Source organism: Octopus bimaculoides, chromosome 5 (genome assembly GCF_046866305.1).
Source record: "Octopus bimaculoides isolate indiv1 chromosome 5, ASM4686630v1, whole genome shotgun sequence".
In the NCBI taxonomy this organism is placed as follows: Eukaryota; Metazoa; Mollusca; class Cephalopoda; order Octopoda; family Octopodidae; genus Octopus; species Octopus bimaculoides.
The window spans coordinates 97065691-97086209 of NC_142932.1; the positions used below are offsets into that span (position 1 = coordinate 97065691).

Genomic DNA, 20519 nt, shown 5'->3' on the forward strand with positions numbered 1-20519 from the left:
TTGATTAATCAAAATAAGTATTTATAGCATCTTCTTCCTGGCAAATTGATTTCAAGTTTCAAATCTAATATATATTTTAAAAATAAATATATCATAGGTGCAGGAGTGGCTGTCTGGTAAGTAGCTTGCTTACCAACCACATGGTTCCGGGTTCAGTCCCACTGTGTGGCACCTTGGGCAAGTGTCTTCTATTATAGCCTCGGGCCGACCAAAGCCTTGTGAGTGGATTTGGTAGATGGAAACTGAAAGAAGCCCATCGTATATATGTATATATATATATATGTGTGTGTTTGTGTGTCTGTGTTTGTCCCCCCCAACATCGCTTGACAACCGATGCTGGTGTGTTTACGTCCCCGTAACTTAGCGGTTCGGCAAAAAGAGACCGATAGAATAAGTACTAGGCTTACAAAGAATAAGTCCTGGGGTCGATTTTCTCGACTAAAGGCGGTGCTCCAGCATGGCCACAGTAAAAAATGACTGAAACAAGTAAAAGAGTATATCTATAATTTGTAATAAGAAACGTTGAAAGTAAAACAAATCTTTTTAATTACAGTTTTGCAGGATTTCAAATTGTCCCATAACTATTTTGTTTTGTGTTAAGTCAATATAAAAGTTTGGGCTGAAAATCTATTTTTGAACCCACGTTTTGATCATTTTATGTTCATTTTCCCATGCTTACATGGGTTGGATGGGTTTTCTTTTAGCACATGTTTTTAGTGTGCTTATTTTTTTTCTTCTTGTTACAGGTTGGATAGAATTTATAGCATGGACTGAATGCATTTCATTGTGCCACCAGTGCAAGAGAGTCTCTTTCACAGGACTGAAATGTCCCTTTTACACTGTCTCAGATTTTATTCAGCTTGCAAAACCTTTGTCTCCTCTGTGCCAATTTTTATTCAGAGCTACTGTTTTTTAGATGAATTGCTTTCACTGCAACTTTCAGAATAGACATTTTTTTTTCGATGTGATGTGGATTAAAGCTCATATTGCATGCTTGTAAGGTTTATTCAGAGAATGGTTGAGGAACTATGTGTCTCCATAATTTTGCTAAAGGTGCTTATAGTTTGATTGGATGTGTGGGTGAGTTTAAAGTAGACTGATGGGTTTGTTTATAGTGTCTAAATTCCTTTATTTATCATGTTTCAGGCTCTAACTACTGCTGTATAACATCAGTAAGATATTTTACAAGCTAGTTTTGACTCTCTTAGGACTTGCAGTTTTCTAGGGCAGTCATTACAGTAAGATCCAAATTGTTGGGATGAAACTCTCTTCTTGGATACTTGATAGGGAGCAGATGTTTTGCAGATTGAATCTACATGACAGTGGATTTTAAATGCACCTGAGTATGTATTCTTCTTCAGCTCTAGGTCAATCCTGATCAAGCCAATCCACTATCAAAGGGACTCCAGTCATAGCCAAGCCATCCTTGTATGAGCTTGCAGGATCACACAGACAATCATATACTAGCTTTCTTATGAGAGTCTCATGCAAATTGATATTAAAATGATTAAACAAATTAGACTCTGAAATTAGAATGGTCAATTAGGAATCACCATTAATCCAAAGCAAAGCAAATCAAATCAAACTAATTTTATTTTTATTTTTATCATTTAAAATTTTTTTTATTTATTTTAATTTTTTTTTTGTTTAGATGAACCGTCCAATGAAGCTTTAAATATAGCAGATCTCAATTCAGATGTTGATTCAGCTAATTTTCCTGATACAGATCACACAGCTGATGCCGTGAATTCTAAAGGGGAGGAAATGAAGGAAGCTGAACTTACTCCGCTGGAAATAAAAGGTTACTTTTTTTTTTACACTAAACCATAAGTGACAGCTCTTCCCTTTCTACTAGAAATAATGGAATTGCTAATTTGAATTTACATTATGTTTGAACCAGTTTAACATTTTCTGCTTGTTTTATTTAATTCAGTTTATGTTCTGTGCTTCCATTATCTTCTATACCTGAACCTTCTTCTGTAATCACTGCAGATACCCTGCAGTCACTCAGTCATCACACATATCTGAACCATACCTGTATCTATTGTAGGTAGTATTTCTCATATTTTGAGCAACCACTTGGAAACATTCTTGCTAAACAACTTTACTTATTGATTAACCTCCAGTTTATTTCAGTGGATGTGAGTAGATGCTGAAGTTTTGATGTATCTGTGTGTGTGTGTATATCTATATATCTATTTATATCTGTATATACATACACACACATGTGCAAAGATGATTTGAGGGATGTGTGACTACTATTTCTAATAGAATAAGTGACCACATAGATGCTCTTTCTCAAAACAATGACAATGTCAGCTTGTTTAGTTATGTTCCTTCCTTGATTTAAAAATTTTTTTCCTTGTTTCGGTTTACTCTTTTACTTGTTTCAGTCATTTGACTGTGGCCATGCTGGAGCACCCCAGGACTTATTCTTTGTAAGCCTAGTACTTATTCTATCGGTCTCTTTTGCCGAACCGCTAAGTTACGGGGATGTAACACACCAGCATCGGTTGTCAAGCAATGTTGGGTGGACAAACACAGACACACAAACATATACACATACATACATATATATATATACATATATATATATACATATATATGACGGGCTTCTTTCAGTTTCCGTCTACCAAATCCTCTCACAAGGCTTTGGTCGGCCCGAGGCTATAGTAGAAGACACTTGCCCAAGGTGCCACGCAGTGGGACTGAACCGGGAACCATGTGGTTGGTAAGCAAGCTACTTACCACACAGCCACTCATGTATTATTCAATCTACACTTTATTTTCATTGACATGAATATATGCCATATCACCCCATGTTAACTCAGTGGAGCAAACCTATGTCTTAAGATTCCGCTGCCATCAGGGAAAAGGCTTTACTTGTAATGCAGAAAAGGAAACATTAGAAACTTTATATGGTGTACCCATTGTAAACTATGGACACACAAAAAGCATAGTGGGATCACAGGCAAACTAACAGACATGGTTAACTTTGTATGCAGTATATATATAGCAGAACACGTGTGAAATAAATGAATATTCTCATTCTTATGGCTGAGAGTTAGGGGGTTTCAGATCCAACTCTCATTCCACTTGTTGCATCATCATGCTCTCTCTTTGATAGAGTCAGTTGGGCTTGAATCCTTTTCTGGCCTGATTTACTGTCAGGTTGACTCTCATAGACTTTACCTTTTTGCAAGTACTCCTAAGCCTCACTTATGTTCAGAGTTGTCCTCTTCCTAATCTGGATGCTGAGCCCAGACTGCCTATCCACTGGTGTAATTGCACACAGTAGTGCTTTCTCTTAGGGACATGCTTTAAATGCTAAAGAGTACCCCACTCTCAATTGTTTTACAGCATACTGAACATTAACCTGGAATTTCTAAGTCCCTGTGCTAATGCTAGATATAGATCCTATGTTAAATTTATCTCTTTTTGATAGGTATTGTTCTTGTTCTGCTGGGTTTGTAGCAACCCTTCTCACTAGATAAGCCTATGAGGGAGCTGGTTTAGTTATCAGTGACCTGACCTTGCGGTAGGTTGTCCTGGACTACATCCAACCAGTAACATAAGTGGTCTGACACAAGCATGTGAAATAGATTATCTCAAATACTTGGACAGTTCCCTAAAGATGATAGCATTTGTTACATAGGCACCTTAATTAGCAATAGAGGTAAGTGTTACAAAAGTATTGTAGTTAGAGTAAGAAAAGTTTGTTGCCTCTGCTGAGGGGCAGATGATGTTTGTGTATGAGCTGTGATATTGCATAGTAACAAGATATGGGCTCTGAATGCAGTGAATTTATTTGCAAAATCTATAAAGAAAGAAAGTGAATGCTCCATGGATGTATAATATTAGTGTACATGAAGGAACATAAATGAGTTAAGAGAAAGATTGGATTCAGTAGGGATCATATGTAGTGTACAATAGTGAAAATTGCATTGGTATGGGTATATAATGCATATGTATGGGGGTATAAAGAAGTTTAGGTCACTCATAGTGGGTTGAATCTGTGAAATGAGACCTAGGAAGCCATGGGCCATGACTATCTCATTTCCCTCATACCTTGCCATTACTGTCTTGCTTTTGTTACCTCCTACTTCATACTCCTTTCATACCCCTTCTCTTCACTCATCTTCTCTCTCTTTCTCTCTCTCTCTCTCTCTCTCTCTCTCTCTCGCATGTTGCCTTGGATGAATGGAGATGCTATAGAGTAGTGAAGATTCTTAGCTTTCTGGAGCTAGAGGCAAACTTACTGGTGCTGGTATCATGGTAAAATACATCCAGTACACTCTGTAAAGGGAATGATGTCAGGAAGAGCATAGAAATCCAGCCATAAATATAGAATGTATGAATAAGACAATTCTCGAACCTGTGTAACCCTTTAGCATTTAAACTGGTTATATCTCGTCAAAATATTCTACTTGTTTTATGTTCAAACTGGCCAGATCCAGCCTTTCCCACTTACCTTACAGTGTCAGTCTAAGAATAATGCAATCACATCACTGAAATCTTGAACCTTTGAGATAATGCATGATTAATTCAAAATAATGTGAATTAATGAGCATTACATTTGACAGAGTAATTTGAATGCTAAAGGGTTAATAGGGCAGTAACTTTGAATAAGAACTGACTTGGAGCATGATGATCCTTTTAATTCATGCCAGCATGGAAGGTTGATGGTAAATGATTCTGTGTGTGTAATAACTCATCCTGTCGGAATCCTATAAATTAGTCTACAGCTGCCAGTCCTCCTCTTACTCCTATCCACTGTTACTCTTTCTCTATTTGTTATTCCAGGCAAGCATGACAGATGAATACCTCATCCTTCCACTCACTTTCATTTTATTTCAACAGTTACTCACTCACTATCTATATGTCCTTTGAAGTCCGAGTTCTACACTATTGTTTCAGCATGATAGTAAATAAAAGCACATTGCTAATTATTATATATAGATTTATTTGCTGCTAACTATAAATTATTTGCTGGTCTATATACATGTCTAGAGAAGAAAGAACTTCCACTTGTTTTTCTTTACATACACTTTCTTGTGTAACATCTCAATGTCATTAACAGCTGTATTTTTGTCTTTCAGCTAATGAACTTTATGAACAAGGAGAAGTCTTGATTAACAATACTTACCATAAGAATTATAGAGCGTAGGTATTTATAAATATGTTATGAGTAGTTGTTTTTTTAAGATATTAGTTTTTAGTGATTTCTAAACAGGTTGTGACATGTACGTGTGTTAACATATACATGTTAACACACATTAACATGTAATATCTTTTCCTATATGTCATATTTTCATTTAGTAGTTCTTTTCTGAAAAGTGATTGGTGTTAGGAAGGGCATAGAAACCATGCCATAAATATAGAAAATGTGAGTGAGACATGGTCGAGAGAACTACAAGAGACATTCTTAATTAAGAGTAAGCCACAATTCTTAGCAGTCATCAATCTGAAAAAGGCTTTTGATGGGAGTTCCACACTCTGGAACTAAGGAAACTGGGTGTAGATTAATTGCATGTGAGGGTCATGCAAGCCATGCAGTCAGTAAGGTAAGAGTTGGCAATAAGTACGTTGAATAATTTAGTGTAGATGGATATCCATCAGGTCTTGGTTCTGAGATCCCTTCTCATTATTATTGTTCTTCAGGCCATTACAGAGGAGTTCAACATCAGCTGTAGTTGGAATTTTTATATGTTGATGGCTTAGTTCTTAGAGTTGAATCTGTTGAGAATTCAGAGAAATTCTAAACAAAAATAAAGAGGCATCAAAGTGGTAATGGCAGTAGTTTTATTGAAAAGTCATGCTATAGTATATTTAGTCTAGCTACTATTTTCAATAAATTTTAAATTTAATTTAAGTATTTTATAGTTGACATTGTCAGTAACTTTTTCATTACAATTAGTTAAGTAGCAAATGTACTAATCACACAATTTAGCACAAAATAAATAATTTCGTATGGTAAATATTGTATGTAGTCAAACATTTTTTTAAATATACATAAAATTCATAGGGGATAGACATTTTTAGGTTTTCTTATGTCACTCTTATTTCACAAAGTCAACTATCAAATATGAAAGATAAGTATTTAAATGAAATTCAAAAATAAAGACAATAACCATTCTTTAAACTTCGATGATAATAATAGTTATCCACTGTTACCAGTCATCTACTACAAAACCTAATCCTGTTCAATATTAGAATTAAAACAAAAAAATTTGACAACTAGAATTTTTAAATATTTTGAACGTTTAAGCACTGGTAATAGTGCCACATAAAAAGCACCCAGTACTCTCTGTAAATGGTTGGCATTAGGAAGGGCATACAGCTGTAGAAACCATGCCAAAACATTGGAACCTGATGTGGCTCCTGGCCTTGTCAGCTCCTGTTAAACTGTCCAACTCATGCCAGCATAGAAAACAAATGTTAAATGATGGTGATGATGATGACTTATCTACATTACTTTTAGATCTGGTAGATCTGCCAAAACATAATAATAATGCAAAAAAAAAAAAAATCTTACAGTCCCTAGCTTTTAATTTTATCTTGTACTGCATGATAAAAAGGTGGAATTATGTTTCCTTATTTTTTGGAAAAGGTTGTTTTATGACTTATTCAATTGATATTTTTTAAAAAGAATTATTATTTTGACTTTTTTGTAATTTTGTTGTAGAACCTGTGTCTTTTTTGTAATTTATTGTAGAGCCTATGTCTTTTTCAAAGCTGCTGCTCAACTGAACCATACAAAAGCACTTGAATACATAGGTTTTGGGCACTTCTTTGGTGATCATTGTAATCAGAATTTTACAAAAGCCAAAGAAATTTTTGAAGATTTGTCCAATAGAGGGTCTGCCCGAGGTCAACTTGTAAGTAAAATGTATTTTAATGTAACAATTTGTTAATTTTTTTTTATCTTTTAATAGTCACTCTCATCATTGTTATATTGTTTATCTTAATATTTAAGAATATCTTAGCTATTTTGTATGGTTAAGGCCATACACAGTGTTTTCATAGAGAAACTATCAAACTTAACTATGTAACTCCTTTGATATCAACCCAACTGAGGCCACCTTTGGTTCTATGTTACAAACTTTCTGTCTAACCCTTTAACATTCAGATTATTCTGTCTAATGTAATGCTTATTTATTCTTGCTGTTTTGAATTATTCACGCATTATCTTTTTGCACTGAGATTTCAGTGATGTGCTTGTTTATTTTTAGTATGATACTGTAGAGTATGATCAGTTTGAGCATAAAAACTGGTTTAATATTTGGGCTGGATATGGCTGGTTTAAATGTTAAAGGGTTAAAATGATCTAAAGACTTTCTATCAAAATTTCATGTTAATTTTACACTCCAAACACCAGCTAAATAATGATAGTTATGTTACTAAATTTCTTCATTATTTTCAGAATTATTTAAAACAAAGGCAGTATATTCCAATAGAAATATTTTAAGTCAGTGGGATGTGATTTGAGGAAGATTTCGTTGCTTTCCTCATTGGCGTTCCTTTGCTGTTATAACTTTCCTTAAAATAGGCTGAAAAATCAATTAGAATTAAAGTAAAATATGTGTTTGCTACAAAGAACATTAAGCATTTTAACATAATTGATAAAAATTCTTTCAAATAATCAAGTTATATTATCTCTGATAGACTTTTGATACTTTCACAGAAAACAGTCATCTTTTGATTTAATAGGTGATAAAATATCTATTTTATATTTCTTTCTGAATAAAACTATTTGAGATGTCAAAATGTATTTTACCCCTTTCGATGTTATTACAGTAACTCAGCGAGTTCTCTTAATCAAACTATATTATTAAATAATACAATTCTGTCTGAGAAATATAAATTTTAACCCAAAAAGAAATGAGTCTTTCAAATACTTTTCTTATTTACAACACTTTCTCATGTGAGAACCATCATCATCATTTAACTTCCATTTTCCATGCTGGCATTGGTTGGAAGGTTTGACAGGAACTAGTAAGGCTGGGAACTGTATCGGGCTCCATAGTCTGTTTTGGCATGGTTCCTGCAGCTAGATGCCCTTTCTAATATCAGAAATGAACATGTCAGTTCTCAAGATAATTTTAGAGTAATGAGAATTAGAAGAAATTCATCATCAGAGTAAGAGCAAGTTAAGAGTGACAGTTGGAACATTAGAAAAAAAAAAAAAAGGAAATTCAGGATTAAATACAAAATTTGTTGAGGTAGGTATATTCAAATGACATTTAGGTATAGGTATAATGCATTATACACAGAATAAGACAGAAACTGAAATTGAGCACTTTTGTCTCAATTAGCCTCATGTCACCTAATTTGCAGAAAACCATAAGAAAGCTAAAAATTGATACAAGTTTTGGAATCATTTCACTTTAAAATTATCTTTGTATTTTATCTAATATATTGATTTTTTTCTTATTAATTTTCAGGGTCTTGGTTTGTTGTTCAGTATTGGCATGTCTGTGAATTCCAGTCAAGCTAGGGTATGTGTACTATGTTGCTTTATTGTAGTGATCATTACATACATTCTAAATTTTAGAATAAAAATCTGAAAATAATTAAAATTTTCTTTCTTTTTTTATTGATGAGTAAACTAAGGTTGAATTAGAAATATTAAGCGTTGTACTTGTATGGATGTATAAAGCCGGTAAAGAGTGAGTGCTTATTAGGAATCAAACTCTTTTGTTGATGCTTCAGTGTAGTACCGACTGTATAATGAGTCAATGAACATTTTGAATCCTGGGCATACATATTTATCAGCACATTTGTTATTGTTTGTAGCTTCAAACCTAGAAATGGCAGCTGTGTAAGTCAGATGTATGGACAGAGAACCAACACTCTAGATATTTTGTCTCTTTATATTGTTTTAGTGACACTCCAACTATGGCCATCCCTTCGTCTTTGCAGACATAGTAATTACAAAATTTGTTGTTTTTTGGGGAGGGTTACTATACCAGTAGAAGCACCACACACTGGTTGTAGTTTACTTCTTTATTAATTGATTGGTAAAGACATGAAATACATATTCTGTGTATGATTTTTCATTAGAATAATGGCATTTACTAAATACAGCAATATCTGTTTCAACACCTGTCACATAAAAAATCTCAAGAAAGAAATATGAGAAAGAGACATTAAAGAATTCACTTCTGAAAATTTTGTTCTTCCTTTTGATTTAAACTTCTTTTCTTTGCATTTTTATGCATATGTACAATTCTATCCTTGTTGTTGTTTCCTCTATAAATTCTTGTTGAGTTAAAAGATAACTAAAAGAACATAGGTGTTTGGGAATGGAAGTCAAAATCGTTATTTAGCATTAATGTTTGGGCTAAAGTTTTTAAAAAAATCAATTTAACCATTAGTAAAGTTTGCTTATAAAGTTTAACCCTTTTGTTACCAACCCGGCTGAAACCAATTCTGGCTCTGTAGTACAAATGTCTTGTTTTCAAAAGTTCTGAATTAAAATCTTCCACCAAACATTAGTCACAATTTATGTTCCTAACACTAAGTTATTTTATTAATAACTAAGTTATTTTATTAAATTCATAACTAAGTTATAACTAAGTTATTTTATTAAATTCTTTGTTATATTTAAAATAACTGAAAGAAGCACAGAGCATCTCTAAATAAATACAGTAATGAAAGGGTTAACTTCTTGTAGAATTAAAACAATTAAGACTATTTTATTTCTTATATTACAGACTATTGTCTATTTGACATTTGCAGCCCTTGGAGGAGACCCATTGGCACAAATGGCATTGGTAAGCAGATAATCCTCTATATATATTTAAGTGATTGCATTCTGCCAATGGCAGCCCCCACTACTTATGTTCATCTTACACTATTTCTATCCCTATGTACCTCTGACCTCATCCTTGGCACTGTGCATTTCTTGCACACTGAACACACTTCACATCACTTGTGCTTCCTCATGTTGCCTCTACCTTCTGCCTCTGCAACTGATATTCACCATTGACAGCATCTCCACCCATCTTCCCCACTCACTTCACCTCTGTCTCCATTTTTCATTCATCTTCTGCTCTCCTTTTGCACTCTCATGAACTTAGCTATCCATTCCTCCTGTCCAATCTTTTCGACCACTTTTCTTATATTCACTGTCTCCTAACTTGGGGATAAGCCTTGACACTGCTTCACCACCATCTTCTCACCTTTCCAACTAGGGTAACCATGTATCTCCACTACAACAAGACACCTATTTTTGTCTCTCTTTCATACTTTAACCTCTCATCACCTGGCAAAAAGCCACTTCCTTCAATATAGCCAGGAACTTTTTGACTCTATTATGATCTCATTTCCCACTTATGTATAAATATTGCAAACTTTTCATTACCAACAACAAGAAAGTGAGTTACACTTGTCTGGACAGCATTGTCTCTCAGATCTCATGCCACAATTTGAGACATACATCCAAACCAGCCTTCAGCTTAGACCAACTTATTATTGCAGAAACTTTTCAAACTGCCTTCTTGGAGTATCAGGTCTCTCTGATGCAGTGATATTTAGAATAAGTCTGATACCCACAAATGCTATTGCAAAAAATGTTGGTACTCACCTCAAAACCATTAAGAGGTGGTACAATGAACGTATGTTTGTATTCAGATTAGTGGACAGAGAGATCTCAACACCTTTGTCACAATTCATTTGGAAATTAAGAGGTAGTGGAATTGAGTTCTCATAATCTGGAATAGCCTGGACAGAGCAATCCCATACATTAACGAAACAAGAAATTGTAGATTGTAATTTAAATGGAAACTTCCAAGTCCTGAAGCATCCATCCAGGTAAAACGATGAACAGAAGATCCAAGATCTTAACTCTCTGTTGATATCACCAGCCATTTATATATAAGTTTATTTCTATTACTCTTGTTACTATCCTAGTTAGCTATACACTAATTTATTCTTTTCATATTGCAGGGTTACCGGTATTGGGCAGGTATTGGTGTGGAAATGAAATGTGAATCAGCACTAACTTATTATCGCAAAGTAGCAACACTTGGTTAGTAACTTTACCTATATGTGGCTTTCCTTTTTGTTTTTTTTTTGGTTTGTTAGTTATTTAGATGCATTGGTTGTGAGTTCATAGTGCTAGACTGCTGAATATACGTATGTCACATGTATGTCATATTACATGTATGTCTTATTACATGGGCCAGGAACATTAATCTACTTATCAGAAGCTATTTGCCATTCACAAAATTCCAATCATTGTCTAATGCATCTGTTTTTAAAAACAATAGAATGTGATTGAGAGAGATTTGGATGTTAATTCTTGCAGGTTGAGTGAGCTCATACAAAAAGATGCTGAAAAGTTTTTGGCTTTAGGGGTATTGCAAAAGACCTGGTTGGAGGCCCAACTTCTGAGTTCTTTTACAGGACTTAGAAAAACTGAATGGCTACAGCAATAAGTGTATGAATCTGAGAGAGGAATATGTTGAATAAAATCAAAATTAACTGATTCTCCTGTACTTTGTTTTACCCAAAGCCAAGAACTTTTCAGCACCCCCTCATATATGCTCTCGTATTGCTGTAGGGTAAAGTGACATAATTTAAATTTATTGTTTTTTTAGAACAACAAAAAAATAAAATGATCTTAATAAACCAGTGATCTTTATTGAAATGAATAAACATAATCAAAACAATGTTTATTACTCATTTATTGATATATTGCTTTGTAAATCTAACAATTGGTTCATTTATTTTATTTTAATAAGTGGAAGAAAATCTTGTTCATTTATTTCATAAATGTAATAATTATAACTGAATTGCAGAACTTTAAATAAAAAACAAAGAAAAACACTTTTTGTCACATATTGTTTTGTCTCAGCAGGGTCTCTTCAGTGCTTTGCTAAATTCATGAGTTCGGTGTTTTTTCAAGCTAGAAATTTTTTTTTTTTTGTAAATCAGGTAGACAAATAAATAGATCAGCAGATAAACAGAAAGATAGATAGAAAAAATGCAGGATGGGGTGGATTCATTTGCTTTTTGCCTTCTATAGACTTCAATTTTGTCTCTGATTAAATATTATAAAGAAAATCCTCTAAGGATATTCATTCATTTTTTTACTTCGGTAAACAAAGTTTTGAATTAGGTATCACACAGTAGAGGGCCTTTACATATGGAAATAACATGTGTGACTGGAACAAAAAGTAGATTTCCTTCTCATCTTTAAAAATAAATTGTATGGTTTGGTTGTGATAAAACAAATCCCATCCACCATTGATCATAGGTTCATTAGAGGTTGGTGGTTAGCTCATATATCATCTCATAAAGGTGAACCAAGTGTACACATAGTATGGCAGCAACCTACAACTAAGGCTTGAACCAAGAAAATGCTTTCCATAAACATCTAAATACATAAATTCTTATAAATACTTGTTCTGAAAATAATCTCTTTTATTATATTTCTTGTTTTAAAGAAACACAATAAAATACTCTATACTTTGTAAAATCTTAATCATTATTTATTAATCTTTTCAAGTGTCTAATATGGTGTCTGTGTCTGGTGGACCTGTAATCCAGAGAATTCGCTTGCAAGAAGAAGTAGAAAATACCCATTCTAATTCAGGGCTTCTAGATGATGATCTTCTTCAATACTATCATTTTCTTGCTGACAAAGGAGATATGCAAGCTCAGGTTCAAGTTTTAACTTTTTACTTGTCAAAACTTCATTTCTTTCTATTCTATTTTGAGAAGAAAACTATGTCTGTATAATATTTAGATTATCCTTCAGAAAAAGCTTTTTAGAATTTACTTTGGAATAAAATATCATTGTAATACAAAACAGTTTCTTTGGCTCACAATCAAACAATCCATAGGCAAGCTGTAAGCACTCACATGCAAATACATATGTACGTACATACATACATGCATGCAGGCACACACACACACATTCATACTCAAGTTAAAAGAGTATCTAGATGTATTAGATATAATTTATAATTGGTGTTTATTTTAATTTATATAGATCATGAAATTGCATGTTCAACAACTTTCTTAGCAATGGAAAGGGTTATTAATGTACATAATCTCTGTACATAAACTTGGTTTGTACTTTGTTGCTTCAGGGACTAAGAGAGAGTAAAAAGGGTTGAGGATCAAGCCTTGATAGGCACCCACAAAATTCCTTTTAATTCACTGCTGACCTTTAACTTGCTTTTAGTGTATTTAGACATTTCCTGGACAGCTTTTTCAATTTCTATCAGACTGCAGATTGGATTCAGTCAAAAACCTTAATTTTATATTTACTTTCCATGGGTTGGATGGGTCATCATGGGCTGAATCAATTCTTATTCAGAGTTATTGTCCTCCTAGGCAGGCCAGATGACCATATTGCCTTCATATTTTCAATGCCTATAAGATATTCTTTCTTATTTCATGAAGGTTGTACTTGGACAACTGTATTATCAAGGTGGTCGAGGAGTTGAAATCAACCATGAGGTAAAGCTTACAAAATTATTTTGTGCTTATGTAAAATTTAAATTCTTAACCGAGTTGCTCTTTAATACTTTGAACAAGCATAACTACAACTAATTTCTCAGAGACCATATAAAGTGAGTGTGCAGGTGTGTCAAGAGAAAATGAAATCTAATCTAAGTAATCTAGTGGTTTTCTTTATTTATGATTACATTGCAATGATGTCCATTATATTTGAAATTATATTTAACTACATATTTATTATGATTAGTGTTTTGTGTTACAAATCTTTCACTGTGGTATATGGAAAAAAAAAATATATAAATCTTTGTATAGTAATTGGGTTGGATTTTCTGAAAATTCTCATACCTGATTTCTAGGAAAAGTGTTTTTATTCTACCTGGATGCCTCTTTGAATGAAACCTGTTCATCTGTGATCTGGTAGTGCTACAATTTCTTTAACTTCATATGTAGAAATAAGAAGAGTGGTGATAAGGCACGTGAAAATGTGTGTGGTAGACTTTGAACTCAGCACCTTAACCAATCACACCATAACTAAATTAAAGTTTATGGGAAGTTATTGAGTATATGTTTATTAGAATGTTGTCACCAGTATCATGGAATCTAAAAATGAATGCTTTCAGTAGTTGGTTACTAAAAATTGAAATTTGACTTGATTCTGAAGAATGTTATTAATGAGGGAAAGAATGATTTCAACTTTTTGTTTTTATTTCAACAAATATTCATACATTTTTGTATTTGCATTTGTAGCGTGCTTTGCACTACTTTCTTATGGCTGCTGAATCAGGAAATGCTTTAGCTTTGGCATTTCTTGGAAAGGTTAGTTAAAATTTTTTTCTATCTTTATATGCAAAACATTTTTGGAAGTAGTCTTTGTTGTCCTCATTGTCATAATTATCATTCATCATCATCTTTATCATCACTGTTGACTACTATATACATCCTAACACACATCATCAGCATCATCATCATTTAACATCTGTTGTCCATGCCGGCATGGGTTGGACGGTTTACCAGGACTGGTAAGCTGGATGCCCTTCCTAACGCCTACCACACTGAGAATGTAATGGGCGCTTTTACGTGCCACCAGCACAGGTGTCAGTTATGTGACACCAGTATCTGCCACAACTATGGTTTCACTCAGCTTGATTGCTCTTCCTTCTCAAGCACAGCATATTGCCAAAGGTCACAGTCACTTGTCATGACTTTTGTGAGGCTCAGTACTCAAAAGGTGCTTTTTACGTACCACCAGCACGGTTGCTAGTTCTGCGGCACCAGCATCGGCCACATTGCCTCCGTGAAGCCCAATGTTCAAAAGGTGCGTTTTACGTGCCACCAGTTACCTGACACCAACAACAGCCACAACTATTATTTCACTTGGCTTGATGGGGCTTCACAAGCACCACAACTATGAGTCCACTTGGCTACACATATACATCATATATGCACACACACACACACACACACAGTTACCTGAATGCATCTTTTTAAAACATACAGAGGAATCATTGATGATATGCAAGAAAAAGCACTTTTGCTTAATTGAGCATTAAATTCAAAGGTGGAAAGTAGTACATTATTTACATTTGATGGATATTTGTCCTCATCTTGTTTGTTGTTAACATGTTTCGGCTGATATATCTTCCAGCCTTCATCAGGTGTCTTTGGGAAATTTCGAACCTGGGTTCTCATTCTTAAGGTATTTTTCGATGTTATTATTATTATTATTATTATTACTCAGGTCACTGTTTGGAATCGAACTCGGAAGTTTGGGGTTAATAGTCCGCACTCTCAACCACTATGCTATATGCCATAATAATAAGCCCACGGGCATATGACATAGTGGTTAAGAGCGTGGGCTACTAACCCCAAGATTACGAGTTTGATTCCAAGCAGTGACCTGAATAATAATAATAATAATAATAATAATAATAATAATAATAACATCGGAAAATACCTTAGGAATGAGAATCCAGGTTCGAAATTTCCCCAAGACACGTGATGAAGGCTGGAGGGTATATGAGCCGTGATGTTGTGTTAACAACAAACAAGATGAGGACAAATATCCGTCAAATGTAAATAATGTACATAGTTCCTCATCTCTTAAATGTAGAACTGTGGAAATTAGTGATTAAAACCAGTGTGTAAATATTTATTTAAGATATTTAACCCCCCCCCCCCCCCCCCGGGAAAAATTTATATTTCAGTAGTTACATTTTTAAAGCTGCATGGCTCAGTGGTTAGAGCGTCAGGCTCACAATCATATGGTAGTGAGCTTTATTCCTGGACTGAGCTGTGTGTTGTGTTCTTGAGCAAGACACTTTGTTTCATGCTGCTCCAGTTCACTCAGCCGTAGAAATGAGTTGCAATGTCATTAGTGCCAAGCTGTTTTGGCCTTTGCCTTCTCTTGGATAACATCAGTGGCGTAGAGAGGGAAGGCTGGTATGCATGGATAACTGCTGGACTTGTGCCTTGGAGGGGAACTTTCTAGGTGCAATCTCATGGTCATTCATGAACACAGGGGGTTTTTACACTTTAGTTCAATTTTCATATTTCATAAAAAATAGGTAAAAGTTTCTATTATTATAATATTTATTTCTTTATTGTCCACAAGGAGCTAGACATAGAGGGGTCGAACAAGGACAAAGGGATTAAGTCAGTTACATCGACCCCCCCAGTGCATAACTGGTACTTATTTAATTGACACTGATAGGATGAAAGGCAAAGTTGACGTCGGCGGAATTTGAACTCAGAACGTAACAGCAAACGAAATACCACTAAGCATTTTGCCTGGTGTGCTAATGATTCTGCCAGCTTACCGCCTTGTAGTATTATAATATTGAAAGTAATTTATTGTAATTTGCATTCTAATTGTTCCAGATGTATTCAGAAGGTAGTCCTGTAGTAAAGCAAAACAATGAAACTGCTATAAGTTACTTCAAAAAAGCTGCTGAAAAAGTAAGTATTTTAACTTTTCAGTTATTTTCTTATAATTGTAATTAATCTTTAAAAATGATATGTTATTTCAAAAGTATACTTAATTTATGTAGATAGAAACTAAGCAGACTTACTGATAAGAGAATTTTTAAAAAATGTAACAACTTTTCAATAGTCTAATATTATTCTTTGGTTTTAATTCTAACTTAGCTATGAGAACATCAAGAAATGACTTGTATAAGAAAGAAGCATTTAAAACATATCTTTTTAGATATGACAACTGAATTTTTTTTTTATAATCTACTCTTGGTTATTTGTTTTGTTAAATTTTGTATATTAATCTAAATGGAGTAAATCAGAAATTTCAGTCTGACATAGATTATCAAACTAATGCAATTAAAAACTATACAACTATCCAAAGTTTGTAATATAATTTGTATTTCATTGTTTTTAATAAGAAGCCATTTCATTTATTTTATTTATAGGGCAATGCAGTTGGACAGTGTGGATTAGGACTGATGTATCTTCGAGGACAAGGTGTTGAAAAGGTGAAGAATTATTGCTTTCATTTTTGCCAAAATCCATTTTTACTTTGTGAATAAATTTCTCAGAAAGTGTTCTAAAATTTGCTTTCTTTGGATAGTCAGTCATTTCTTTTAATTTTATGAAAACTGACTCAAGCATTTTATTCAAGGAATGTTCTGTGTACCATATTTTAAACTGGAGATCATTTGAATAGATGATTTAAGTTTTACATAATTTCATTTAAAGAAAAGAGCTAATATATCCATTCAGCATCAATTAACATCATTGACTAGATTTGTTAAGTTTTTGCATTATTTTGCATTACTCATAGTTTTGCAGAATCTCCCAAATTGCTGATGTTGATGTTTAGTGAAAACCTTTACAAGTTGATGTTTGTAGGGAAAATGTGAATAAGGAAAGTAGTTCCTTGCCCATGATTTGTCTACTCTAAGGAGAAAGAACTAGTAAAACTGTATACCATGGAGTTTGTAATAAGTGAGAAACAGTTGAGGGAAGTATGTTCATCAGATGAATTGATAGTTCAGAGGTGTTGGAAACATAGTTGAAGTAGTAGAAGAAAAATATTTATCTTCAGTTGCCGGGTCTCATGAAGGAAATGATAAGACATGTCAAGTTAATTAAAATCTCTGTCTTCCACACATATAGGCTTGCCCTTTTAGATGCTGGTACCACTTAAAAAGCACCCATACTGGTGCTATGTTAATACACCTGTGCTGGTGTTGCATAAACACACCCATGACAGTGGTACATAAAAGGCACGCTGTTAAGTGTTTGACGTTAGGAAGGACATCTACCTGTAGAAACCACAACAGACAGCCACAACAAACAGTTGGAGTATGGACAGCTCCGTGTCAGACTGTCCAACCTGTGACAGCATGGAAAACGGACATCAGATGATGTAAGCCAATGGTTTTAGTGTGTTAGAGAGTGAAAATTTACACATCAGGTAGTTGTTTTGGAATGATTGGATGCATTACAGGTAACAGCTCGATCTCTAATATGTAAGCAGTACTTTATTATGGGTTCCACATATACCTTGTCACAGGTTAACAAACTGAAAAGTTTTCTGATTGTGAAGAGGAAACATAGCATTTGGAGTGGGTTTTTTTTTTTATATTTGATATTCTATAAGTATGATACTAATTTTGTTTCATGAATTTTGTTTTACTAATTCAGAATGTATAGTACATAATTTTATTGCAACTACTATAGTGACCAAGTTTTAGTTCTTGATCACTTCTTCACTGCAAAGCTATACAAAATCCTTTATTTTCTACACCAGGATTACATTAATGCCTTAAAGTATTTCACTTTGGCTGCTGAACAAGGCTGGGCTGAAGGTCAACTGCAGCTAGGAATTATGCATTATAGTAAGTAAAATTCCTATTTCAGATTTGTACTAGTAATGTCAGTGTTTAACACTTGGAGCTACAATTTGGAAAAGTAACATCAGTTATTGTTTGTAGTTTTAATAGTAGTTTTTTAAATGACAATTCAGGAGATATATCATATTAATTTTCTAAAATACAGCCACATAGGTTCAGGAATTCAATCCATATATTTTAACCTCTTAGCATTCAGATTACTTTGTCAAATGTGATGCTTATTTATTCATATTATTTAGAAAATAATCATACATTATCTCATAGCTTTGAAACTTTGATGATGTAGTTGTATATTTTTTGAATGACATTGTAGGGTAGATGTAAGAGGCCAGATCTAGCTGGTTTGAACATAAAACAGGTAGAATATTTAGGCTAGACATGGCCAGTTTAAGTGCTAAAGGTATTTAAGAATTGGACTGCTAAAAGACTATAAGTGACTGAGTAAGGAAAGAAGGGTATTTTGGTTGTAAAAGCATTTACTTCAACAATTATATCATGTCACTGATAAAAGCATTAGATGTTGGTGCCATCCAGTACTCTCTGTAAAGTTGTTGGCATTAAGGACGACATCCAGCTAGAGAAACCAAGCCACATGACACAAACACACAAGTACCATGTTTTTGGGAGCACTGGCTCCCAATGGGAAGTGGCTCTGACCAACCCATGCTAGCATAGGAAGCAGACGTAAGAAAGATTTTGATAACAATGATACAGTCACCTCATGTATTGTTCATTATATTTCATCTAATGCTGTATTGCATCAATTAAGATGGGCATTTCACAGAAATATATGTCCCGACCATATTAACTAGCACAAGATGTGAACAGAGCCTCTTTGTTGTCATTCAACTTGCTAGAAATAGCAACCTATTTCTCTCAACTCAATCCCTACTATTTGAAAAAAAAAAGAAAGGAAGCATTGGATAATATACTCATAGATATGCAATAAGATGGAATGAACTGGGAATAAGGTTGTTAGAACATATCACATAGATCAAGTTGGACTTATACAAAAATAAACCTGTGGCTTTCTTACAAAAAATGCTATTATGAACCCTTGCAATACCATTTTTCTGGCTTTCTGAATTTACAATTACCCTTTTTGGAACACTGGGCATTCATTTTCATTTTCATGTTTACTATATATATCTGACAAATACTCCTAAAAACTGTAGGCATTTTATTTTGTTAAGTCTAATAATGCTATCTGGATATAAATATTAAAGATGAATGTGGCAAAAATAGAAACTAGATGAGATTATAGTTTAGTATTAATTATATTGCATATGTTGATTTCATCAGCAGTATTAATGTATATCCATATTTAAAAAATAAAATCGTACTAAAACGTTCCTGGCTTTGAGTAAAAGAAAATACAGGAGGATCAGTTAATTATGATTTTATTCAACATATTTCCCTCTCAGATTCACACACTTATTGCAGTAGCCCTTCAGTTTTTCTAAGCCCTGTAAAAGAACTTGGAAGGTTGGGCCTCCAACCAGGGCTTTCACGATACCCTTAATGTCAGGAACTTTTCAGCACTCCTTGTGTGTGTGTGTGTGTGTGTGTGTATATATATATATATATATATATATATATATATATATATATATATATATAATTAAGACACAGTAGACTTAATAAGATATGCATTATTTTCTAAACTCATTCTGCCACAGATATAACATAAGGAAACAATGTAATTATTTTGTTTTTTATTATTGATGTGAATTTGTTAAAAATGGTTTATCCTTTGTTTGAAATCTATATGCTCATCTGCATCTGAAGAGAACAGTTTCTTTGAAATTGATGTAATGTTTTCATTGATCAGTTAAATGGAGCTGCTTGAAACAGCCCTAATGTATTGACACCTGTACATCCTTGTTACTTATTTACATATTTATTCTGGTCCAGCCCATGCCAGCATCGAAAACAGACATTAAATGATGATATATATAAAACACTAGTCATATTTAGTTCTTGTATTTACCAAATTTACTTTTAACCTTTATGGCAAATAATGTATGTAGGTGTTTGTGTGTGTGGAAAGCGGACGTTAAACGAACACATACACACACAAATGCATGTATAGAGAGAGAAAGGGAGACCAATTGTGTTTTATGTGTGCACTTATGATAAGAAATCCAATACTATTTTGATTAATTAAGCTGTTTTGTGCAT

At 33.7% G+C, this 20519-nt stretch overlaps 1 protein-coding gene across 5 annotated transcripts in view; it reads left to right on the forward strand.

Annotated features, from left to right (window-relative positions):
* LOC106882712 (protein sel-1 homolog 1) overlaps positions 1 to 20519 on the forward strand; it is a 56021-nt gene that overhangs the window by 22639 nt on the left and 12863 nt on the right. For all 5 annotated transcript variants that reach the window (XM_014933476.3, XM_089352724.1, XM_014933475.3 and 2 more), the window contains 12 exons: positions 1652 to 1801; positions 5100 to 5163; positions 6716 to 6878; positions 8445 to 8498; positions 9717 to 9776; positions 10951 to 11032; positions 12515 to 12669; positions 13417 to 13473; positions 14221 to 14289; positions 16351 to 16428; positions 16893 to 16955; positions 18236 to 18323. In XM_014933476.3, the coding sequence (XP_014788962.1) occupies positions 1652 to 1801; positions 5100 to 5163; positions 6716 to 6878; positions 8445 to 8498; positions 9717 to 9776; positions 10951 to 11032; positions 12515 to 12669; positions 13417 to 13473; positions 14221 to 14289; positions 16351 to 16428; positions 16893 to 16955; positions 18236 to 18323 (1083 nt within the window). The remainder of the gene's footprint in view (positions 1 to 1651; positions 1802 to 5099; positions 5164 to 6715; positions 6879 to 8444; positions 8499 to 9716; positions 9777 to 10950; positions 11033 to 12514; positions 12670 to 13416; positions 13474 to 14220; positions 14290 to 16350; positions 16429 to 16892; positions 16956 to 18235; positions 18324 to 20519) is intronic.